The sequence below is a fragment of the Dermacentor silvarum genome, chromosome 11 (assembly GCF_013339745.2).
Source record: "Dermacentor silvarum isolate Dsil-2018 chromosome 11, BIME_Dsil_1.4, whole genome shotgun sequence".
NCBI classification, from domain to species: domain Eukaryota; kingdom Metazoa; phylum Arthropoda; class Arachnida; order Ixodida; family Ixodidae; genus Dermacentor; species Dermacentor silvarum.
Window position 1 is genome coordinate 102,051,304 of NC_051164.1, and position 26,235 is coordinate 102,077,538.

Below are 26,235 nucleotides of genomic sequence, written 5' to 3' on the forward strand. Positions count from 1 at the left end.
CGCGTTACTAATGTTAGTATTAATGATTTTTATACTCAGTTTTGTACTGAAACGAACGTTCTCACTTTGAATTAAAATGCATGCTAAGCACATTATATCATCACCTTAGGCAAGCTTTGAAGCGATATGGATCAAATATGTTTCATCGAAAAATGGGGAAATATACTGACTCGATCACAAAACAGAAATTACAAAACTTTTCATTGGTAAGTGAGGTTGGCCATTCTTCGCAAATATTTCCGACCTCACGCTTTTCTTGCCCCGGCTCTACCAAGTGAACGTTCTTGCTGTATGAGCAATTGTTTTCACTTTAAACCCCTCTTTTTAATTAAATATTGTCATAATTTGAAACATCCTCAATGTAATCAGAAGCATTGGCTTAGAAACCCAGTTCTGACTAAGAATAAAAAAGTATATAACTATTCTGTAAAATGAATATTACATTTTGACACAGTGCCGATGCGTATTATCGAAAACAGCAGCATCTTGCTGCAGATATTCAATTTCTAGAATACTGGTGCAAGGCAGTGAGTTTCCGGCAATAGGCTATGCTTTAATTACTAGCTGACTTCAATTGGGAAATTACAGCATGCCCTTAAAGTATTCATATAATAGATAATTTGTGACACTTTGGCAATGAACAATCGCGATTGGCGGTTATTGCGTCAACTCTGAAGTCGGCTGCTCTCGGGAAGCTTGACTAATAGAAACTATCATTCTGCCTCGAGTCCCTCGTCTTATAATTGAAAACAGTCGTCGCAGAACACGAGATTCGAGAAAACGAGAACACGAGTCGTCGCAGAACACGTATATTATGGTAGTGTCTTATCGGAATTATTTAAGTGTTTGTTAAGAGAAAGGTCTAATTGCATTCAAATATAAACGTGGACATAGACCGAAGACTTGTGTAAACATTTCACGCACGAAAAGCGCGTATTTGCAAGAAAATACGGTGAAATACATGCCGTCACTATGACGCCTGCGCACCTCCCTTTGGCCGCAAACTCGCTTCTAGTCACAGATAAGCTTGCAGTAAATCAGTCTAAACTGAGTGAGTGTTGCTTATTAGTTTACATTTAACGAAACTAACAGTACAGTTTACCGTTAGTTCCAGCTGCTATGGGGAGGGAGAGTCTCTAACGAAAATTTTCTAGATTGGCTGAAAGCTTGGCGTGCTACTCTGCGTGTTGAGTGCAAAATATGATACATGCCGTGATCACACACGCACACGCAAACGGCATATAAATTCACCGATTCGCACACACACTCATGCTATTAATTTAGTCGCATTAAGATGTGTAATTCTGTTCAATATGAGAAGTGACTTGTGAAGAGCCGCGTGAAGTTCTTTGCAAGAAAGTAACCAGGACTGGGGGCAATGCAGTATTCAGCTCGTACAATGATAACACTGGGAATAATCTGCACTGTAGTCTACTTTCGTCGTTCAAGATAACACGTATCATTATGAAATGTCTGTTAGCGAAATCTGGCCTCACTTTATCAATGTATGTTACGCCCACTGTTCTAATGCTTGTGCGCCAAAGGGCGTTATCGCAGCCATCCATGGCCAGGCTCCTACCCGCTGAAGTAAGGTGTCCTGCCCACTATGGGCGACTGGCCAAGAAATGGTTGGATTGTCTTGAGGAAGAAAAAGAATATTAAGGAGATGTATAAAAAGGCTATAATGAAAAACATGTACGGCATATATAATTAAATCAAGCAGTCTAGGTGACTGTGTCACCGCTCCGTTTCAAAAGGTATGCCCATAAATCATCATCATCATGAACAGCATCGTATCTTGCTGCGGGTCAAGGGATGTGACATGTGTGATGCGTAGTCTCGATACCTGTGCTTATTCTTCGGTACACATGGCGCCTCCTCGCAAGGCACGAAATGCTGCTGAAGAAGTAAATCGTATAGAGCTACGCGTGCGGCTACAGCCAGGCAACGTCGGACTCAGCAGACTGCTGTGCAGAGAGCAGCATAAGCCGCAGCTCGCCGTCGACGCCGGGCGGACAGCTCAGATTGTTCTCGTGAAAACGAAGCGAAAACACTTCGCCTCTAAGACCCTTTAGTGCGTGCTGCCGAAAATGGAGCTCCTGTGGAGCCGCTCCTCCAGCTTACGCTGTCACTGCTTGCATGCTTGCTTGCTTCCTGTGCCATGGTACATAACCACTTCCGGGGATTGGCCAAGAAGCCGGCGGTTAAACGGGTGGGTCGGGGGGTGAAAACTTGAGTGAAAACGTATTGTGAGGGAATAGTTGAAATTATCCAATAAAACAAACTGGTGTTAGAGACATTTTTTGTCTTAATATAGGTTACTTTCAGTGAGCCTTCTGCGAATCTTGTACAAGAACGCGGAACAATGCAAGGATTTCTGAACTCAATGCAAGAATCAGTTCCGAACGAATGTATTCAATAAGTCGCTCGATATCCATGCGTCATTTGCACGTCGTACAATGGACTGATTGAGGATTGTCGAAGTAGCTATCCGGCTCAAGGTACCACGAACTAATTGTGGAAACGTTTGAGAGATTCCTATTCGTACGATTATTTGTGAACATTTATGAATCCTAAGTATTTTGTTACTAAAACGCAGGCATGAAGGACCCGTGAGTAAATTTCTAAGTCAAAGTACTTAGCTGTTTGGTACAATGTACTCATCAGTAGTTCAACGTTCACAGGAAACTTTTGTGTATCTCACTCGATAAGCTGATGAAGGATTGTCGATAAAACGTTGAGGCAGAAATATGCCAGGAAATGATTTAAAACACACCGTATAAGCGCTTTTCTTTCTTGCGTAATCAAGGTATCATTAAAATGAACGATTGGTTTGAGCCACGTAGTTTAAGCAAGGCAGGTATCAAGCATATAGGAGCGAGTGCATCATATGGATAAGCCGTGGAATTGCCTTTCCAACCCTAAAGTCAAGCTCTTTCAATTTGCGATTCCTGAAATACGAACTTTTCTAAGACTCTCTCCGCCCCGCTTTTGTATTGCCAAAAAATAAGCTCTTTAATAAGCACAATGATTGAAACATTGTGAGGTTCATAAACTCCCCAATCTCGTCTAGAAACGCAAAGAAAAAAAAACAACGCTGGTTTCAGGCTGAAGTCAGTATGACTGCATGCACTATACTGCAATAATCATCTTACGGCAACCAGCATTGTTGGAGCTATAGGCTGTGTTCCAATTCTTTCCATCATCGTAGACAGTCTACTTTGATGTCTACGAAGACAGCCAAGACAGCTTCTAGGACAAGTAATGGAACGCGTTTCGAGCCGTCTGGACGACGCTTCTGCGACGTGACGCCACCTCGCGGCGACAAAAACAAAGCTGAGAAAGGCACACATTAGTTCTGTATTTTAAGTATTTTCGCCTGCGAACCTATGAAAAACATGATGTGACTTACATTAAGTGTATAGAAAAGCCTGTCTACGTTTTCGTGAGCGCAGACAACCTTCCCATCGAGTTTCTAAGCGCCCTGCTCAGTCGCCATCTTGTTTAGACAGGAAAGTAGCCTGCATCGTTTTTGACTTCGATGCTGTCTTCGCGATGCTGTCTACTTTGACATCTTCGTGAGAATTGGAACGAGACTTAAGATGGCCGCCGTCCACTTAGCTGTCTATTTAGCCGTCTAAGGCGAGTATTGGAACACACCCATAGTATTAGACTGCCTGTTGGAGCAGTCATGCTTTGCAGCATCGAAATTATAACACTTCAGCACTCGCAACATACATAATACAGACTTTCCAGTTTTTATTATTGTTTTCGTGTTTCATTCGTGCATGTGAAGTATTCCAATTCTTGACATGCAACATTTTTGTCTGTTTCAGCGAAGCTTTAGAGAAAACATTTCACAAGTGCTCTGCGTGGAACCCTGCAGGAATCTCAACACACATCCCGGTGGCATTAAAGGATTGCTAGACGTCATTTTGCTGTCCATTGCTCTGCAAAAGACACTATAAGTCTGCATACACGTAAAAGACACAGCTTCTCAAGCATAAATCATGCTCTGAAACTAAGAATGGCTATGACCCATGCCTGAATGTAAAACACCCCAAAATGCACAAAACTATCATAAATGTTGTGGAGGAATGACATTTATAATCGCTTATCCACACTCTACGGGCGGCCTTCACAAATCTTTTGAAGACAAAATGTTCCTATCTGACGTCATACGGGTTTGGCATATCTGGGATCTGGTTCATTATGTATGTAACCACTTAACGAAAGGAACGATTTCGTTACTTTGTAATGCCATAGCGAGTCGCAAAAAGATATCAAAATGTAGGTCTCAACTAGACAAAACGCGAGAATTAATCGCAGAGTAGGTAATGTTAACGTTACGGACGTAATTAGGACCAATATAGTCGAAAATAACTACATTGCACCATCAATGGCACTACCTTATGGATCGGCCCACCTAGCATATTATTAAAAAAAATGAACGCGCTTCTACCAAAATTGACATGACAGAAAACAACGTCGACGTACGTGCGCGTAAAAAAGAAGTGCAATAAAAAAAACCTTGACATGAATACAGGAAAGAGAGGGTTCGGAAAAAAAAATGTCTGACAGAGGGACGAATAAATAATGTAAATAATGCAAAAATGTCATGCAATTATGCAACATTGCATCATTTCAATACCCCCAATTTCATTACATAAAAGCACATATACCGCGTACGCTGACCTTGTCTTCATTCGCGTCGACTTCGGTTGATACGCCTTTTCGTTAGTAATTTGTGTATTTCGTTAATGGGTGCACGCCCTCGGTAATATGTCTTACATCACTATTGGATGACAGAGCTCTTATACGAATAGATCATAAGAACGTTTTCGTGAATTTGAGCCCTGTGTTAATTCGCATTCACAAAGCAACCTCCTATGCTGAAACTCTTCATAAGAGTAAATCACAGTCAATCGTGAGGTGGGCTATAAAGCATAGACGACCAGCCAATGACAAACAGCACTTGTGAACTAAAAGCTTTTTGAATGCGGTCTCAAGGTCGAGGGCTCGTATTCATCAAATTTCCTTACGCTATAATTACCCGTAAAAGCAAAATCCAGCCAATCCTGCTGTTGGACATATTATTAGCGAGGGTAGCTAGCCAGCGGCAAACATCACTTATATACGAAAAGCTTTGTCGATTCAATCCTATAGACCGAATAGACCAGAAAATAGTCCCAGTAAGAGCTGAACAGACAAACAGGGATGACAAAAACTCATCCAGATCACGATAACTGTTTCGTTAGTTCTTTCTGAGAGTCGAGTAGCTCTAGGGGAAATATCTGTGCTGCAACATTGTTTTTATCCTGAACAATTTTTATGTCTACGTTGCACATTAACCTGTTATGAAGTTGGATCTTAGATAAGTACTCCATCAGCAATCTGCCTCGGAAAACCAGGGTAGTGGGCTTCGCAAACTGCCATCACAGGACGCTTGAAAGAAGAACTTTTTGCTTATGAACATTGCTACAGTATTTATTGTTTATAATGCAGCCATTTCTGCGGTCCTCGTTTTCCTTTCTTTTTTTTTTTTTGACGGTATGCTTTCGAAGTGTTTCCAATAAATGCGGAGCACTCATAAGGCTACTCAGGCTCTGAACGCACTGCAGTAAAAGGGCAATACAAGCGCGAATGCGATCACCTCAATCATACGATCGTCTACATCGTCCCTTTTCTTCCGTTTTGTTCTGTGTTAATAACATAGCGGTGGGAAACTGAGTAACACGACATACAGGCACACGCATATTCGACTCTATGGATCACAGAATCTCTGTGATGCCGTTACAACCATAGATGAGGGCTTTGGTGTGCGATATTATTGTGACACACACTGCACAGTCTCTTTTAAAAGGTATATAGCCGGGTGAAACTATGACCACACCGTGAGCAAATTCTAAAGGGCGTGCTGTGGTCAGCAGCGTTGAACCGCTTCGAAAGTACAGAGGCTTCAACACCCGCTTCAAGTACAACGGCATAAGAGCAGGCTGGCACGGACGACTGCAGCAAGGTTACAGAGTTTCGTTAACTATCTGGCAAACGTTGTGGTGAGCCCAAATTTTCGGGAACAGACGGTACGTCACCACACAAACTACTGACGTCAGTGAAACATCTTGTTCTTATGCTTCCTGCAGCTTTGGTTGATTGGTTGATTCTACGTGATATGACGGGCACTCACTAGGATGCATAGGACAAGACTCGGTACGTAGTAGTACGAGAACTTAAAGGAAATTACGTAATATTAAAGAGATAATAAGGAGAATTAATGAAATAATAATAGTACACAATTAAATAATAATAATAATATGATAAAAAATGGCACGATAGTTTCTTTGTATCACTTATAAAATTATATAGGCCATCACTTACGTTCTGATTGCAAAAACCTATAGCTGACGGCCCGGTATTTGGGTCACCCTTTCAAGAGTTGTTCCCCTTATTTACTAGCTAGGAAATAGAGGAAGTTTGGCCACTAGTGAATATTCCAGTCTTAGCTAAGAAAATCAACGAAAAAAAAACGTTCACTATACTGCAAAACATCATCAGACAAGTCTATAACTAAAGTAATAAAACACTAATGACGCAATTTCGTGGACAACAGACGAAAATAGAGAGAAAGAAAAAATATATAAAAGCATTTTCCTCTTTCTGCCATGGTGTTTTGTTTTGCTTACAATCAATATGCATTATGTTTCCACCTCAATGCTGCTAATTACCTGCTTGTACACCTGCGAGAAAAACCTCTTTGTGCCACCTCGACGATAACCATGTATTCCGTGGAGGTGATGCGAAAGATGGGGAATGAAATGAATGACCACCAGCATGAGCATCACATACGTGCTGGAGTCACCATGAAGGTATCCGTTGAAAGGAACATAACCATTTCTGTCAAGGTGGCTCTGTATGAAGACGCAAATAAGTGTTAAATGTTCCGACTAGTGACGACAAGAAAACAAAAACAACAAAAAAACCTTGAATGTAACGCTGTATGTAAAGTAATCCTCGTCTAACCACAAACTGTGTAATAAGTCGCTTAAGTACGGAGAGTAGCGCAAGACATTTTTGGGGAAGTGTACTACCAGGTTTACCCGTCGTGGTAACTTAATGGCTAAAGCTTTGAGCTGCTGAGTTCGAGGTCGCGGGTTGGATCCCAGACGCGGTTACCGCATTATGATGCGAGCGAAATACAAAAACGCTCGGGAATACTTCGGTTTAGATGCACGCTAAAGTACTCCAGGTGGTCACATTTTTTCCGTAGTCTCCCACTACGGCGTGCCTGATAATCTTATCGTGGTTATGGCACGCAAAACCTCACAATTTATGAGAACGTCGATGTATTCCTCCGTATAACTGTTGTAAATTAGTGTTCTTTGTTGCGTGATATAGCCATTTGCTGATTGACAACCAGCGCACCTACTTGTCACAAATGTTCAGGTATTTTCATGTTCTAACGCATCTGCGTCTATAAGGGTCAATATTCGCAAAGAAATTTTGTAATTATGACGACTAGGCTGTTGTAACCAAATAGTTGTCTGATTAGTCGAAACCATTTTTCTGGAATATGCACCGTCTTTTCATGAAAACATACAAATTCGGAGGCCTTAAGAACACTCAATAATTTGTTACTGAAGCGGTAACGCGTTTTGCAGATTTCGGAAGAGAGTTTAGGCAACCGTCGTAGTAATCCATTGAATTCTAGTTATCTTTATTGCTGATACGTTGGCCTATGCTTCTCTTTCACTGTCCAGAAGCACTGTTATTTTCTGTGTCCTATGATAAGAGGCCTCCGCCACAAGGTCTAACGGTAGTACCTCTTTCTATACCTCACCTGTAGCCATTTGTATATGAGAATTTATAGGGAATAAATATTCAACTTTAGCCATTCAAGAGTGGTGTTTACGTGTGTCGGCCATCTCAAGTACCCTTTGTTTCTGTCAAGCAGTGCGCAGGATAATTAGGTAAAATAAAGGTATAACACATAAGCGCAATGCCGAACGTGGCCTTAAAGAAAAATCGAAATTACCCAACAACAACCTTTTATGCTAATTACGTTGCTTTACATGGTCCTGCATCGAACAACTCCCTGTTCCGTAGGCCCATCCTCACGACCAACCTGCCCTGGAAATATTTTTGAAGTCATCATATGCGAGCGCAGTACGGTGTAACCGCACAATGGCACAGGTTAATATTTCAGAACCCGAATTCACAAAAGCTTCTTACGCTAGAATTATTCGTAAGAAAGAATTTAAGCCAATCCTGATGCAAGACATTATCTAAGGCGGCAGCTTTAGATAATAGATAAAAGAGCACTTACGAAGGAAAAGCTTCGTGAATCTAGCCCCAGATTGGCCAGGATAAGGGTAAAACGTTACCACCTCAGTCAGCAGCGTGAATATCTTGTCGTTAGCCGACAACTAGATGTTCTTTGCCCATGTCTTGCATGACTGCATTCTTCCTTTATCGAGCAGGATAACATGATTTCAGGCCTCGCCATACCTGAGCGAATACGTGAGGAACTTCAAATCTCTGAATAAACTTTAAAAAAAAAAAAAAAAGCAATTGTTGCGCTTCAGAGTATAATAATAATTTCAACACCTTATAGGAGCATCTTTTTTTTATCATAGAAGACCAATAATTTGCAAAAATGTTTAATAAATGTTTAATAACACATTTTAAAAATAAAGGTAAAAAACTAGAGCACTCATTTTAGTAAATCATGGATTATGGCGTTCATTTTTTCATTGTAAGCATATAATTAGTATGTGTGTAATTTACAGAATTGACGTATCTGTTTTTTTTTCTTTAGTTGCAAGAGTTATAAACTTAATTCCTAAATTTTCTTTTTAAATATTGACCATTCTCGCCAATTTCGCAAAACACCTGAGCGCATAAATAAAAAATTACCCCTCAAGTGTCCCGCGAATGTAACTTCGATTCAATGCCACATATTTTATCCGGATTGTCACGGCCGTTCCCGCGTAATTGAACAAGAAAACTAGTTCGCCCCGAGCTAAATCCTCCGCTTAAGTTCCCTTGTTCGCAGATGTTTCCTGACCACTCACTCCGCGAAAAGACGAACTTCTTTCGTACTCAAGCATGCAGATAAAAATCAAGGTGCGCTCAATACACGTCGGTGTGCGACATGTGCAGTACCTCCCTCGAGTTCTGGAACTGCGGTCCGGCCATGAGCAAATCCTTTTGCCTTACCGTGAGTTTCCAGATCGGAAAACGCTTGCGGCAAAGCGGGCCTTTCAAGCACCGCCAACGCGTAACTACCGTGACGGGCAAAATTCACAATGCGTGAGCCAGAAGATGGGAAACCTAGGGGTTGAATTTTTATTCTACACAATCTCACGAAGCCAGCAAACAACGGAGCTAAGAAAGCATCAGGGAAATCATCGGCGGCTTTATTTGCAATGCGGAAATCATTAGGTTAAGGCAAATGAAAATGGACAAAACAGCATCAACGGTGGGAGCCGAACACACATCTATCGCATTACGTATGCGATGATCTTGAACTTCGTTATATCGTATCGACTTCGTTATATAGTATTTGTCTGTGTGTACAAGATCTAACCATGCAAACGTTAGCCAGCGCCGTTCATGGCCATCGTAGTATGCGTAGTATGCCATGGTAGCATGGCCAACGTAGTATGCGAACTTAAGCGAAAACTAACGGACCAATAAACCCTCGCGTGTTATGTAAGGTATCGAAGCTTCCAGAGTCGATGCCCTCGCTGTGCAATGACCGCGAAGAACAGGAACCAAGATGCTCAATTTTTCTTTAAACGCAACTACATGAAGCCAACAGACAACGAAGGCAAGGAAAGCGTGAGGGCTTTTTAGCGAATAGCTTCCTCTGAATATTTCGCCCCATTTTCGTGGTCGGTGATTGCGGTGATTGGACTTTCATCGCCGACGCCAGAGCGCCCATGCAAAGGGCGCGGGCTCGTTCGTCGCCGAATGCCTGCGAGACGCATGTGCTGTCGCGAGAGAGCGTTCGGGTGTCGTTTAGATTTAAACCCCTGAAAATTTAGTTTAGAGTTTCAGTTTAGCCCTTCCTCTGCTCCTGACACCCTTTCACCAGTGGCGGCTGCCGAGGATTCCGCGGCGGGAGAGGAGGAACGCAGTCGCCTTCCACGCTCGTGCCGATGCAGACAAATACACACGTGATCGATTGGCTTATATGTTACAGCTATCTACACTATCGATACAGATGCGCTGATTAAGTGCCTCGGTTTGCCCATTCACATAAAAACTTCTTACGCTAGTATTGTACATACAAGGAAATTCAAGCCGTCTTGATGCTGCGTATAGTATTAACGAAGGCAACTGGTGAAGGTCAAATAGCGGTTACGAAACAATAGCTTTGTGAATTCGGACCCTATTCTCTAGGGAATCACGCAATAAAGCAACAAGCTTTGCCCTAATATCCTCACTGCAATAAATGTAGGTCTTCAAGCGCATCATTCCTTAATAAAGCGAATAGCATTATAGAGGCGTTCGACATTGTAATTATACATTGGCAGTAATCATCAATAACCTGTGCACAACTTCTCACACGCTCTTTTTTTTTCTTCTCAAGTTTAATCTAGGCCGAAATTGACATAGTTTTTGTAGCAAGAGCTGTTTGGCATAAACCGACCGCTTTCGCTAATGATATGTCCAACATCAGGATTGGCTGGAACCTGCTTTTACGAACACTTTTAGCTATAGTCTTCAGTTATGCCGTAGTAGGCAGTCCGTCGGCAGAGATCGCTGAAACTAGCACACTGATTTTTCATTGTTCGTAGAGAATACAGACCGAAAGCAATGCTTTTAAGCTTGGAAATTGTAGAACAAAGACTTATTATCAAGAGCAAACAAAGGGAGTTTACTCTGCGTACTTTGTAAGCATCATCAACAGGAGCCTATTTTCAGGTCCACTGCACAGCAAAAACAAATTTCTGCAGTCTCCAGTTACAGTTGTCTAGTATCAACAAAACCTGCCATATGATTGCGAATTCTATAATCTCGCCAATCCGAACAATGCTCTGCCACCCTCCATTACTTCTCGCTTGCGTCGGCACTCACGTTGTTACCACTTATCTGATCTTGTTCACTCTTCTATGCACTTATGACCTGACAAACTACACTTATTTAGGTACTTTCCACCCACTGCGGTGGCTTAACAGCTATGGTGTTGGCGCTGCTAAGCATGAGGTGACGGGATCAAGTGACGGCCGCGGTGGCCGCATTTCGAAGGGGGGGGGGGGGGGGGGGGTCGAAATGCAAAAACGCCCCCGTGTCCCGTGCATGAGGGTCACGTTAAAGATCCCCTGGTGGTCAAAATTAATCCGAAGGACCCACTACAGCGTGCCTCATAATCGAATCGTGGTTTCGGCACGTACAACCCCAGAATTCATTCATTCATTGATTCTTTCTTCCTGACAAATCGGATATCATCCACTTCCGTTTGAATAAGGGCTGACATACTGTTCTGTGTTAAACATTAGCTCTGCCATTTACATTTCATAGGTTCATTACGCTGTCTCCGACTTCCTTTCAAGTATGTAAGTTATCCTCAAAATTCATTTGTTGTACAAGCGAGGAATCGGGAAAGTATGCTGTCAATACCGCCAAAGTTCAAGACTTAGAGGAGAAAGTGAAAGCATGAAACGCAGACTACTGTGCATGAGCAAATAAACCACATGGAAGTACCTGCTTGGCATAACTACCCGAAGAAGAAACAAAGCAGCTAGCTCCTATCTTATCAGAGCGGTTCGCGTGATTCGCGGCGCCCACGCGCCCGTCTAGATAACGCGACAATAACATGCGTCAGGTGCGAACACTGTCCGTTAGACGTCGTAACGTCGCAGTTTTTTACACCCTTCCAGCAAACGCACAGAGGAATGACTGATCCGGGCCTGGCGGTGTGGATCTCAAGCTGCCGCTTGAGGTAACGCAACCATGCGTATAGGCACGTACTCGTCGAAAGGGCAATGACTTTTTTTCTTCCGGAAGTGATCTCCATACTCCAAGTCCGTGCTGAACGGGTTCATTATCAACGAGTCTAACGGTTCGCAGTTGTCAAGGGCAAACAGAATCGGTCAGGAGTATCACGAGTACATATGCAGAGTGTCTCGCTCGCACTTTACTCCGCTTCTTGTATCTCGCTGTTGTCTCGAGTGCTGCTCGATTTCACACGGACGCGTATCGCGTCGAGCATGAGAACATTACACGGCTCAAATGTGTACATATCGGCGTTGTTGTTGTCTCTGCAGCAGCGAAATGGTGCTAAAGGGTGCTCGCCAAAACATGTCTCGCTTCAGTATATATACGAACTCGGACGAAGCGAGGTGCCGCTAGTTCCTCCCGGAGCAGTTCAGTGAACTCCCCCACGAGGCTGTGCAACGGAACTGGCACGATTGATTTTTTTCACAGCTGTCGATTACAGACTGACAACTCACGGTCGTGTTTCTTTCCGCAGTTTTTGGAAACACGTCATGGACCGGCATCGAGGAGCTGCCCTGTACGCGCTGCTAGGCGTTTGCCGCCGTCCTACATGACACGGTTCAAGAGAAGCTCATCCGAGCAACCTCAGGTCAAAGGTGAGTTTCAGGACGTTCGCTGTCCGTCGGGGCCAATTTGCCAACTCCTTTATGCAGGAGTAACTTCTTGCCTCGCGCTTGACTTGTCTTCGGCAGTGCCTTGTACGCCGACAGTCCTTGTACTATGCTTGCTTCCTAAATGAGCGTGAACTTACAGTTGGCCACAAAAGTCTACGGGACACAGCATCTGCGAAAAATGTGGGGCTTAATTCACAGAGCCTGTGGTTAGTAAGTGCAGTCTGTTGAGCATGCCGTCCTCTGTAACTCAGAAAGTCAAAATTCTGTGCTTTCCGAAAGCTGGGCGCTAATTCAGTAGGTCCCTCAAGGAGGCATAGCTGATAACGTTGTTGGAGTGTGTTGATGAACTTCGTGTTGATATGAGAGTTGATGTTTAAAGAAAGTTCCTAATGTGGTTACTGTTTTTATTTTGGTGTATAATTATATGCATATGTATACTTCCTGTGTGGTCCACAAGTACATATCTTTCTGTCCATACTATACTAGCAGTGTTTCCTTTCATTAAACATTTGCTTTCCTTGTTGTGTATTTGATATGGGTATGAGCGCAATGTGTGCTATAAGTGCGTATGTCAATATTTTTGCGCCAAATGAAAGTGAGACAATGCCTATGCGCCGGAGAATAGAAGGTTTATTTATTCGACCATGAAATAGAGATAACAAAGACGGGTAAGCACGGAACAATGCAAGTTAACAAGAAATATGCGAACAGCATGCTTATGTTACTGCTAGTAAGGGTGTTAGGGAAGGCTAGTTGGCTGCTTGATTCTGGATTTATGTTACCAACGCTAAATAAAATGAGACAAATATAACCCGGTGTATGTGGTTTCTGTTTCTCTTCGATTTGTAACGTTTTATAAAGCGCTTGTGGTGTATGCGTCTGTTGTTTGTGTTGCGCTTTATATTGCGCTGGTAACGTGAAACACATTTTGTTGACTTTCGGCACTATGAACGAATCGCGAGGGCACGAAAATTCAAGCACTCTACCAGAGCTTTAAAACTCTTGCATAAAACATTGGACCAATGGTTCAACATTACGCTTGTGCGTATGTGTGTTCAGTGATGTTGGATGGTCCTCGCAATTTCTGTATTTGGTTCCAAATGTAAATTCATTCGCGAAAAAAAATTGGAGGACGCTTAAGCTTCCCCTTAAGAGTAGAACGCGATAGCGTTATCGGGACCCGTTCGCATTGCATCGTTCACGTACGGCAAGTAGGCTTCATGCACTGCAACACTGAACGTGGGAAAGCCAGCTACAAAGACCAAGCTTACACTAATCCCCTAAAGTCGGCTTCACTTTTAAACAGAAATGCATTGCTGCAAAGACGTTTTTCCAGGGGCAATATAAGTGGCCTTGTATTAAAATGTGACGGCCCTAGCACTTTTTTATTATTTTATGAATTGTTTGCTATTGCCCCGACGCGCGCGCGTGTACAAAACAAATTAGCAGGCGAAGTCCCAATTTTACCTGCCTAGGATGCGAGCGCCATCTGGATATCATTTTCGCAAGTACCCGAACGCGTGGCTGTAGGTCTGGTAGATTAAATGCTGGAAAAGGGGGTTCGTGTGAGTTTCCTCGAAGCGGAATTAGGTTTTCTCGTACATTCAAATTACAATCCGACGCAGATTGGTAAACAATCCGAAGGCGAATCCGACACCGATTGGTAAACAATCCGACGGCGAATCCGACGCCGAATGGTAAAGTCGTACTTTACCATTTTTCTGACGGATTTCACTGTGACAAATTCAATTTTTGTTCACCAAAACCTTGCACCACGTGGAGAGCCTGCACGGTCTGGGTGGTTGGGGTGGTACAAAACCATCGGTACATTGATACACAACCATCTGTACACAACCAGTAGCACACACATAAGCTGGCGTCAAAGAGGTTCGATTAACAGCGGCACATATTTAGTGGCAGATGCTCAGTGGCAGATACTCAGTCGCCCCAGTGATACAAGCCAGTGGTACACTGCCCAAGTTGGTGTCAAAGAGGTCCACTGAAGAGCGCCACACTCCCACTGACACATACTCTGTGGCACACACACAAGTTGGCGTCAAAGAGGTTCGTTGAAGAAGGGCACAAAACCAATGGCCCCAGTTCCACATACCAGAGGTGACACCAGTAGCACATTTTTTAGACTACACTATCTTTGAGATCGGCTCAGGGAAACGCCGAGATACACGGCAGAAACTATCTGACCATAGCGAAAAATGCTTCGGATGGAAACTACCGAGAGAAAGAGTAAAGAAAAAGGGGAAAAAGAAAATGAAGGCACACCACAACTACGGCCGTGCCACAATGCGTCACATCACACACAAAGCACGTGCGTTAGAGGCGAAAGTGTAGTCCCGTATTGAGAAGAACTCTAGTACAGCTCTGCGGGCCTCACATCGAGTTGAAGATCGGTCTTGCGAAAAAAAAAAGATTTCGCGCAGATCGAGAAGGATCAAGTTGATGGAACTTGCTCAGCAGCACAGAGCGACAACTCAGAGTTCGTGACTCCAGCGAGAGAAGGACAGAATACTTAAAATGCAGCACGCCGCGGAGGCCACTGCTCTTAGCAATAATTTCACTGAAAAGTCCCCTCAGACCACGACACAGAATGACCTACTTCCGTGGTGCTATACGTCTCCCCTTACTACAAACAAGACAACCATTCTTCGCCGATGTCATCAGCCAGATTCATCTCTCACTACTGGCCCTCAAGGCCATTGCGTCGTGTGCACTGGTGCAGCGGTCCTTCCACAAGGAGGGCGGGTCTCCAATGTAAGCCCTAGTCATCCCGAAATCACGCATACACGCACTTATGCCATTGAAACGCCGGATTCCTTGTTGTTATAACTACAAGCCACACACGATGCCATCTAATGTGTCAGCGCGTTATCAAACGTTACAGACCTTAATATCTGCACGGACTCGCCCGATGCATTGAAGGAATTAAAGAGAATTAGAAAGACGTTCAAAATCTGCCAAGAAATACTTAGACTAAACAAGTCCTCCACTATTACCGCGCACTGGATTGAGGGACACCGCAGAAGTCCGCTCAACAACCCGGCTGACCGAATCGCTTGCCCACCATCTTTACCTGACGATGCATCAGCCCCACTTCCTTCAGACCCCCGAGCTCTTCTCCTACAAGCCCAGATGGTCATTGTCCCGACGGTGCACACCTGCACTTATACCTCCCGTGTGTCTGCTAACTTTCCCGCAACATTCCCCGGGTGGAGGAAGTTTGTCTTCGGCGGCTTCGGGCTGATATGCACACCGACACTTGCGGTCACCTGCGCCTGGGGATCTGCAAGTGACAGACCTACAACGTGTCCTAAGTGCGCGGCACCTGTATCCACGGCGGACATTCAACATCTCTAGTGGCTGTGCAATGGCACTGAGAACATTAGGCACAATATGCTTAGGCAAGCCAAACTGAAGCCGAATATGTCGCAGATGATTTCACCCATTGTATAACGGAAAACAGTTGCGCAATTTCATTGCTGCAGTACCTGCACGAAACAGGGCTGCAGACGCATCCTGCCAGTTCTCGTTTTATTATTTTTTTTTAGTTTTGTTCCAGTCCATCGAATTAAAAAAAAAGAAAACGTTGGAACTTTGGCATTCTAAAATAAAGTTCTCAGGGAATTGAACGAAGGAAAAGCCTTGGTTATTCAAAGCGGATTATTTGCTTGGCGCTGCCACTCCTTTTAAGAAGCTGTACTGCATGAGACACCACAACTACTACTACGACTAATGTACTAGCTAACTGTGGCCCCACCACTACCGTCACGATTATCATGTCGCTGTCAATGCTGGAAACTTGGACGAAACAAGTGCAGCAACAACGTAGCGCGACATTTAAGGGAAGATTGCAGTAGGGCGTATAAGACAAGCACACGTCTGGTTTCCGACTGTGACGACGTTGTTTTCTTTCGAGAATATCTCGGTGTAATGTCGGTAGCACTTCTCGCATACCTGTCCGGAAGTCGTACGGAACATGGTAGTCATATCAGATAAAACGAATAACACGACACACAAGCAGTTGTTGTCCCGTTGCAATCGCAAACGAAGACGAGAGCGTATGACATGGACGTAACAGCACGACCTTGTAAGATAACCTAATGTAAATGTTGCCTGTTCCGCATGCAATTTACATTGTCGGCGGCGGAGGTATTGTGGGAACATATCTTGACATATGATAGGCGTTGAAGATTACGAGAGGCTTCTAGAGTAGTTACAGCCGATATACAGAAGCACGCTTACTAGAAAGAACCCAACACAGGCGGTGGAGTACTTCATCTTTCTTCGTCAGGGTCTGGACTGTTAATTGGTGCTTAGCCTTCCAGCTCAATAATGCATTCATTTTTATAAAAATAAATTTAGTTTCTTTTTCGATCGTGCAGGCTTCATTTGAGAATACAGAAGGTGTGCATCACTATAGATGTAATCCATCATGCCATTCAAGAGCCATTTGTTATTTTGGTTGATTAATTTGCACCGTTGTTTCTTTAGCCACCAAACGCTACTTTTTCATTCAGGCACTTGCTCGTTCGTCATCTTTTTGTGGCACAGCTATGTATTAGAGATGTTCGACGCTCCCAAGAGCACAAGGGCAGGAGCTGGCAAGAAGCTCCTTTTTGTGCAGGCCATATTTTCACTCAGTGAAAGCTGCGTTTACAAATACGTTTACCTAATGCCCTTGATTTATTCATGAAGCGCCACTTGGAAAACATTGAATTTCGCTGTTTATGTTGTCAAAAAGCTCGCAAGAGGGTTACGAGTGTGCAACGCGAATGTTTATGCGTTAGCTGTAGTGCGGGCATGACATTCTCGCTCCCAATGTCGAGCTTGCCAGTTTGCCTAGGGATCTGAAGGTCCTGCTTCCTCCATGACATTTCAGTGTAAAGGATGTTTTATAGAGCTCTAGTTTGAACTTCTACGCTCCACTCTCATGCTCCAGTACTCGCCGGCTTTCCAAGCACACACTGGCGCAGCCGGGCACACATCAGCGCGCCGAGAGAGGCACCGACGCCGGCGCTGCCGACGCCATGATGTTAAACACCATCTCGTTGACGCGACGCGGCAACTTCTGCGTTACTACGGGGCTTATCGGTGGCCTTCGCTATCAGGGATGCGCGGAGGGCAACACCGTCTGAGGGTGCTACGGGAACCGAGCTTTGCGTCACGTCATCGAACACTCCACTCTCATTGGTGGAAGCGGACACGGCGTCTCGTGCACTTCCACCAATGGAAGCGCCCTCTGGCGCCTCTCTCACCTAGATCGCTGCGCACGGCGCCAACGGCGGGAAACTAAGCAGCCGCGGTAAGAAAAGCTAACACTTCAAAAAGAGCGATAGGAAACTAAAGGCAGAGAGGTTAATTAGATGCAGGTCCGGTTTGCTACCCTGCACTATGGAAAGGGGATAAAAGGAAGAAAAGAGAAAGAAGGGAAAGGAAAGATCGTTAGGATATCAAGCTCACAACAACGGGGCAGCGATATTGTATCGGTGCCTTGTTCCTTTACGCACTTTTTTTATAACTTGGCCTCCCGTTTATAGACATTATTTTATTTTGTATTGCTTTTTTGTTTTGTTTTGTTCTGTCTGTGTTTCCGTCATTTCTTGATTACCTCTTTTCTTTTCTCATATTTTCATTTCCTCTATTCCCTCCTCCTATAGGAGTAGGCAGGCGTTGTGCCCCTCTCGGTGGCAGTTGTCAGCTTGCTCCCTCCTTAATCCCTTTGTGTCCTTGTGTGTATATGTGTACAAATCAAATAATAACAAATAATTTTTTTATTATATGGTATTTAGGAGATGTTGGCGCCTTTCTTTGGCGCCGTCTACTCCTTTTCACATAGAGATATCAATTCATGAGTGTTCGGAGCGGCGCACTACCCGCGTTATCGATGGGATCAGGCGTCCGTGAACGGCGGATGATAAGAGCGGCATAGAACCGATCGGAAGACATCGCGACAACATTGCTACCCAAAAAGCCACATACGCTCTCTTTGCCACCTGTACTGGATCATGCAATTGTCTCGCGGGATGGTTGCCGGACGCGCAGGGGCGCGTGGCGTCACAAAGCTGGCTAGCATTTTTTGCACCTAACCTCATTAGAAGGGAAGCTATGTCGAGGACGGCAGAGAACTAGGTGTTGGCGTGAAATTAGAAAATTAGCCAGCGTAAAATGTGGTCGGAAATCGCTGGCAGAAGCCTTCGTCCAGCAGTTGACATAAATGAATCCTATTTATCGTTTTTTTTTTTTTTTACATCGCAGACAAGAAGTCTTGGCGGTGTTACGGCGAACTGGGTTGCATCAGCATCGGCGGCGTGTTCTACCACAGGCTGTACCGGCCAATGAACTTCTTTCCAGAAGAACGCAAGGTGGTGAACACGCAGTTTCTGGTGTTTACGCGCCAGAACCCGACGCAGGAAGATTTCCTCACGTGGAACTCCAGCGTGGAACAGATCGGCCGGAGCCACTTCAACGCCAGCCGGCCGACCAAGATCATAACGCATGGTTGGCTGGATACCATTTTCTTCGGAACGTGGCTCAAGGTACGCTCATGTTCACTTCATGGCCATTTGAGAACCAGTGTTAGTTGCTTTCATTGGTACAAGAATAATCTTACGCAATATGGCTGCTTTCACGGTTTTTCTAAAGAGCAATGTTATAGATTGGTTTAGACTAAACCAGTATTTTCCTATATTTTCATATTTTCATATGTTCATATAGACCCTATACGAATGGATTTCAAGAACATTTAGTTCCATGGATGTTTAATCACAGGAACCAAGAGACAGGAAAGCGGACGGGTCAATGGCCAAGCAGAGAGAGCACCAGCAACAGTCTTCTTTCACGTCTTTTGCTGGAACTCATATTTGTCACTACAGGATGAGTGAATGAATGGTCTCTTTTCTTTCCAGTCAGTTACGAAATACATCCCAGACAAATCGCTACGAGAAAGTAGCTTAAGAACGTCTTGGGCCCTTAACTAATAAGAAGTGAGTAAGAAGCGACATCATTACTAATAAAACTAGTAAGAAGCGACATCACACAGTAGCAGCACGTTGATTCTATCTATGCATTCGCTGACGAAATAATTACATTTGAACCATGAAAGACTCAAGATATGAGGCGAAATATTGGTGGATGAAAGGTGTCGGACGAAAGCGCCCATGAGAGTGAAAGAGAAAATCGGATACTATAATGTACTCCTTACTCCTTTCATTTCATTCACTTTTTATTGCTGTCAACCCCATTACTGAGGCTATTACGGGAGTAATACGGGAGTAATGGTAGGAATGAGCATCTTGTCAGAGACCAAAAAGATAGAAAAGATACAGAGTCATAGATAGAGATTATCAGCTTGGCAATTGGGACACACGCGGGCCTGAGGAGATGCTAACGCGCATGACTGCCAAACACAACCAACCAGCTGGGCACTTTTTCATACATGGACATAAGACAAAATACTATGTCACATTGTCATTGAACACAACAGCCCTAACACCATCCAAAATGCACTCAGTGTCCTGACCTGTACAACAGGATCAGGCAGCCTGTTTCCGCAATCGCACGAGAGAATATTTTTTTAGCAATTCATACAACATTTTATAGCATTACTTGATTTAAATAAAGTATAGCTTAAAGGAACTTGGAGGCAAAAGTATAAACATCCTGGGATGCATAACTTAAAATGGTAGGTCATATGAATCGTAGCCTGTTTGCCGTAGTTTATCCTTATACGTGCGCACCTAGTTAACGCGATATATTCGTTCAGTTGACGGAAAAGGGTTTATTGTGGCGAAAGAAAATAAAGGCAAAACGTTCTTTTCCTGATTATGGCACTCAAACTTGAGCGCCGGTACATAAGTGTGACGTCACAAATTTCAATTCATCTTCTCGTACTTTGGTCGTTTTGACACAAGAAAAGTTCATGAAACTCCCAAGAACGATTATTTAGCTCTATTAGAATACAGTGTAGTACCGTTCACCAACTGAGTACACCCAAATAGATATTGTCAAATCCATGTCGTCACGGTGAGTTCTGCGGGAATTGTGTTCCTCTTTAGCGGCCTATTTAAATATGGTCGGTCGGTCGGTCGGACAAATAGTTTTGAACTAGCTGCTCCACCGAACTCCGCTCACCACACTGGAGGCTTCGCAGCAAGTGAAAGAATACCAGGGGATCTAAACCGATTCTATAAAATGAAGCAGAATCCAATAGCTACGAACAGCCGCTTTTAAGTTCTTTTACAATTTTACAGTTGAAATTTGACAGCAGCCAGGATTCGAATTTCGCAAGCGCTTGGAGAAGCAAACATCATCAGCCTCAAAAAATGGGTATATCTGTACGACTTATGTGCCGGCTAGGTGAATATAATGTAATTGCTCGGGAAATGTTATGCTGTTGTCGTTCGCGTTTAAATATATTTGGGACATTTTGAAGGCAGTTTAACGTCTATTTAAAAATAGTGGTCACTGTGGGTTCCAATTGCTCATGTCTAGAGTTTCAGCCAGAGAAATATAAATAAATTAGCAAGTGTAAATGTGTCTGCTTTCTTCGCCGGGCACATTTATTTTTGGAGCACTGGAATGCCGGTGCTGATGGTAGTTATCCATGCCAGCCCCACCACATAGTTGCTTCGTAAATAGCGGCATGTATTCGCTATTTGATGCATGGGATCGGGCTACATGCAGTTATGACAATTTGACTTCCTTCTTTGTTTTTGTTTTTCACTAAAGGACATGAAAACAGCTTTCCTATTGGTCGGAGACTACAACGTCATCATCGTTGATTGGCGAGGAGGCAATGGCCTTCCATATACGCAGGCTACAGCCAACACGAGACTGGTGGGAGCCGAAATTGCCGTGTTCATTAAGAAACTTCAGGTACGGAGTGAAACACTGGCGGAACGCCTCTGTGTCTGCAGGGAAGTTATTCGGATTATATAATTTTCTAGCACGGGTGCTTAGTATCTGAATACCACGGGAGATAAATCGTTTTTCTTGGCAACCACTGCAGCGATTTTGATTAGATTTGTTGCATTTAAAAGAAGTTCATCTAGAGGCGGTCGAAACCGGATTTTCTACTTAGGCCATGAATGTATTTGCGAAAATCGTGCAAAATTGCAAAATGAAAGCACTCAAGCATGAAGTTTACAACTTTCTAACTCAGTAATGAAAAACGATACCATAGTTCAGTAAACTGCACCGAATATTACAATTAAATGAACCAATATTCACGTATTATACACCCCTTTGAAGGATACCACAATTTCTTTCGTAACACTTTTTCGAACCTTCTTAAACATTGTTACAATTTCATGTGAGCTGTCTGCTTTAGCCAACCTGACAGATACAGTTAACAAAACCGCGATATCTAATTTTGGTGTTCAGTTACAGATTTGTAAACATCGCGCTCCTATTTTGCTAACAATCAAATTTTTGGCAATTTTTGTAAAACTCTCAGTGCTTAAATCAAAATTCTGTTTCATCAGTAGTCTAACATTCTCATTCAAATTAAATAACTTACGTTTTAATCGGTAATCGGTTGCATCATGAAAGCATGTTTTTCTTTTTACATTTATTTGAAGGCGGAAATAGGAGTTGGTACCGAGCTAAAGCTTCCTCTTAACAACATTAATTCATCTGTAGCAACACAACCGCCACCATCATCATTTATTCCTTTAAATTTTGGCTGCATATCATAGATGGATGAAGTAGCCGAGGTACTCCTTGCCCCAACGCCTGCGCAGCCATTCCTGTGAAGATATTGAACAGAACTACAAAGTTATCTTGGCAACTGTGACGAGCAAACGTGTAATTTCTATCGGACAAACTTAAAAAGGGCCGCGTCATTCTCCTGCCAAAGCGGATGGGCTTTTCGAGCGTAATGAATGCCTCATATGCAAAAGCGGGCTTCGCGTTGTCTCTACGATAAAGCCTCAGTGATGAGTACTCCATGATGATGATCTCCCTATGATGCGGAACAGTGGTTGGCCCATTTCAATATATCGCGTTCCACTCAATAGGATTAGTCAGTCATGTAGGATTTCTCGCGATAATCATTAGCTTAAACTAAATGTGAGCGTATGACCTAAACTCACCAAATAAAAACTTAAATAGCGAGATTTAACTAAACCTGTTCATTCAGGGCAGTTTTCATTTTAATTTACGTGGGTCTCCCCGAAGAGTGCATCTGCAAAGATACAGACTACGAATTCCTGGTAAAACTTTCTTAAGTTTCCTTTTTTTTTTCATTTTCTTTAGACTAAGAAACTCAGGACCCCGTAAATTGTTATTTGCGCACTTTCGTGCCTGCCCATATCAAACGTTCTGATCATTTACGACTACAGCATTAAAAAGATTTTTTCTTTAGGAACACAACAAGATCGTGTTAATTCGTTGATTCACTATGTCAGTGCATTCGGATAGCCCAACGCAATGTACCTTTTGCAACTATAGCAGCAAAACGTTTTTTACGTAAGCCGCAATGGTTCTATCGTATACAGGCCATCTTCGGCGCAAAACCGGAATCGTTCCACATACTCGGCCACAGCCTGGGTTCCCACGTTGCCGGCTATACCGGTGAACGAATACCTGGCCTCGGACGAATCACAGGCAAGAAATCATTTCTTTTGCTTGTGCCTCGATCCTCTTCAAGAAATCAATAGCTTCGAGGCGACGAAACCAACGCGAAAACAAAGCCCAACCGCTAAATCTCAGACTTCAGTGAAGTCAGTACGCCCGATTGCAGTACGCGAAAGCCATCAGGACCACCTATAGCGCCAGCGAGCAGATAATTTTTCTGAAAGCAAGCCCAGATACAACTTAAATGGTGCTATTTTAGTGCACTGCCAGGACAAAGAATTCTCCCATCAATTTCCAATTACCCCTTTCTTGCTTCGTATGCCTCAGTCAGATGCCAGCAAAATATCCTAATCGTATCATTTCACGTTCTTCTCTGGTGCCGTCGACTGCATTTCTTTTCTCTTGGAACGCATTCCATTTGTCGAATATAATAATCAGCAGCAGCAGCAAGAGCAGCCTATATTTATGTCCACTGCAGGATGAAGGCCTCTCTCTGTGATCTCCAATTACCACTGTCTTGCGCTAGCTAATTCCAACTTGCGCCTGCAAATTTCCTAACTTCATCATCCCACCTAGTTTTCTGCCGCCCTCGACTGCCCTTTGCTTCTCTTGGTATCCATTCTGTAACTATAGTCCACCGGTTATCCATCCTACGCATTACATGGCCTGCCCAGCTCCATTTTTTCCTCTTAATGTCAACTAGAATATCGGCTATTCCCGTTTGCTCTCTAATCCACACCACTCTCTTCCTGTCTCTTAACGTTACACCTAACATTTTTCGTTCCATCGCTCTTTGTGCGGTCCTTCACTTATTCTCGAGCTTCTTTGTTAACCTCCAAGTATCTGCCTCATATGTTAGCACCTAGAGTCTGTAAAGGAGTACGTTTACCTAGGTCAATTACTCACAGGGGACCCTTATCATGAGAAAGAAATTCACAGAAGAAGAAAACTGGGCTGGAGTGCATACGGAAGGCATTGCCAAATCCTGACTGGGAGCTTACCACTGTCGTTGAAAAGAAAAGTGTACAATCATTGCATTCTACCGGTGCTAACATATGGGGCAGAAACTTGGAGGTTAACAAAGAAGCTCGAGAACAAGTGAAGGACCGCACAAAGAGCAATGGAATGAAAAATCTTAGGACTAACGTTAAAAGACCGGAAGAGAGTGGTGTGGATCATAGAACAAACGGGGATAGACGATATTCTAGTTGACGTTAAGCGGAAGAAATGGAGCTGGGCAGGCCATGTAATACGTAGGATGGATAACCGATGGACCATCAGGGTTACAGAATGGATACCAAGAGAAGGGAAACGCAGTCGAGGTCGGCAGAAAACCAGATGGGGTGATGAAGTTAGGAAATTTGTAGGCGCAAGTTGGAATACGCTAGCGCAAGGCAGGGGTAATTGGAGATCGCAGGGAGAGGCCTTCGTCCTGCAGTGGACATAAAATATAGGCTCATGATGATGATGATGATGATAGCACCGGTATAATCCAATGGTTGTACACTTTCCTTTTCAACAACAGTGGTAAGCTCCCACTCATGATTTGGCAATGCCTGCCGTATGCACTCCAACCCATTTTTATTCTTCTGTGAATTTCCTTCTCATGATCAGGGTCCCCTGTGAGTAATTGACCTAGATAAACGTACCCCTGTGCAGACTCTCAAGGCTGAATGGTGATCCTGAATTCTTGTTCTCTTGACATGCTAATGAACATTATCTTCGTCTTCTGAATATTAATCTTCAACCCTACTTTTACATTTTCTCGGTTAAGGTCCTCAATCATGTGCTGTAATTCGTCCCCATTGTTGCTGAATAAGACAATGTCATCTGCAAACCGAAGGTTGCTGAGATATTCGCCGTTGATTCTCACTCCTAAGCCTTCCCAGTCTAAGAGCTTGAATGCTTCTAAGCGTGCAGAAGTATTCAAGCTCTGTCTAATGTACCACAGGTGATTTGCACTCCATGCTGCGTGGTCTGTGAAGCTCCACTTCTCCCTCCTCATCTCAACTAAAATATTTATCCGCGAGGCCTTGCAGTGACGCAATGCGAACGTTTCCTCAGCTAATGAGGACTTTATATAAGGTTCCGTGTGGTTTCAATACTATCTCCTACCCCCTCTCCCCCCCCCCCTTTTTTTTATTTTGTGGGCTGTATTCAGCAGGATTTGCTCGTGCGTTTCTGTCTTAACTTAATTTAGGTTATATCAAAATTTCAAAAACGCTCTTTCTCTTCGAATGAAATCATTTATACTCAGATTATATCTCATTTCCTTTTTATTGAATACAGCCTAAAATTCTTTATGTTTGTGCTACCCGATTCTTGACCGATCTTCCAGGCTGAGTATGTTCCAGCACATAAGTGTCGACTATACTCTCACACTGTATCCGCGTTTGTTATTTCTAATTCACGCAGCTGGATTCCTGGGGAGATATTGGTGGGCTGGCTAGTTGGTTGGCCATCTACGACAATAATAGCTCGCTTCCGACTACTTGCCTACATCGTATCCATGTTTCACCGTGTTTGACTTCAGGTATGGACCCAGCCGAGCCGTACTTCCAGAAGATGCCGAAGGAAGTCCGTCTTGATCCTACAGACGCCGAGTTCGTGGACGTCGTCCACACTGACGGCGCCTCGTTTGTCCTCGACATACGTAAGTTGGGCGAGAAGTGAGAGATTCTTGCAAGCGTTAAATAAATTCCGTAAAACATGAAAAATTGCGACATTTTTCGCCTGCTTCTGCGGGCTCCTCTCAGGCTTGGAAAAAACTTTTATGTAGAAAGATGGGTCGCGAATTTTTCATGATGGATGAAAAACGTTATTGTTTTTTGAAAAAAACTTTGATTTTTCAATACACAATAAAGTTTAGTTTGTCATGAAGGCCTACAATTTTATTTAATTACGTAATTAGACCAAATACAAAAAAATAGTCTGACTGATTTGCTCATAGCGACGGCCAACATTGCTTTGGTTTTGTCTAGCTACGTGGCACTCGCATATTTTTATATTTTGGCGCATGTTACGTGGG

General features: G+C 43.5%; 3 protein-coding genes across 4 annotated transcripts in view; 2 read left to right on the forward strand and 1 right to left on the reverse strand.

The window, feature by feature from the left end:
• LOC119434108 (pancreatic lipase-related protein 2-like) overlaps positions 1–3,968 on the forward strand; it is a 29,398-nt gene extending 25,430 nt beyond the window's left edge. Inside the window, exon 10 of the mRNA XM_037701425.2 lies at positions 3,837–3,968. Coding sequence (XP_037557353.1) covers positions 3,837–3,968 — 132 coding nt within the window. The remainder of the gene's footprint in view (positions 1–3,836) is intronic.
• LOC119434109 (nucleoredoxin-like protein 2) overlaps positions 1–26,235 on the reverse strand; it is a 150,519-nt gene that overhangs the window by 64,564 nt on the left and 59,720 nt on the right. The gene's annotated exons all lie outside the window — the stretch shown is intronic.
• LOC119434012 (pancreatic lipase-related protein 2-like) overlaps positions 11,809–26,235 on the forward strand; it is a 74,450-nt gene continuing 60,023 nt past the window's right edge. The window contains 6 exon segments of the mRNA XM_037701308.2: positions 11,809–11,947; positions 12,479–12,599; positions 18,888–19,168; positions 21,360–21,506; positions 23,129–23,237; positions 25,741–25,860. Of these exon segments, the coding sequence (XP_037557236.1) occupies positions 12,554–12,599; positions 18,888–19,168; positions 21,360–21,506; positions 23,129–23,237; positions 25,741–25,860 (703 nt within the window). The 5' untranslated portion in view covers positions 11,809–11,947; positions 12,479–12,553.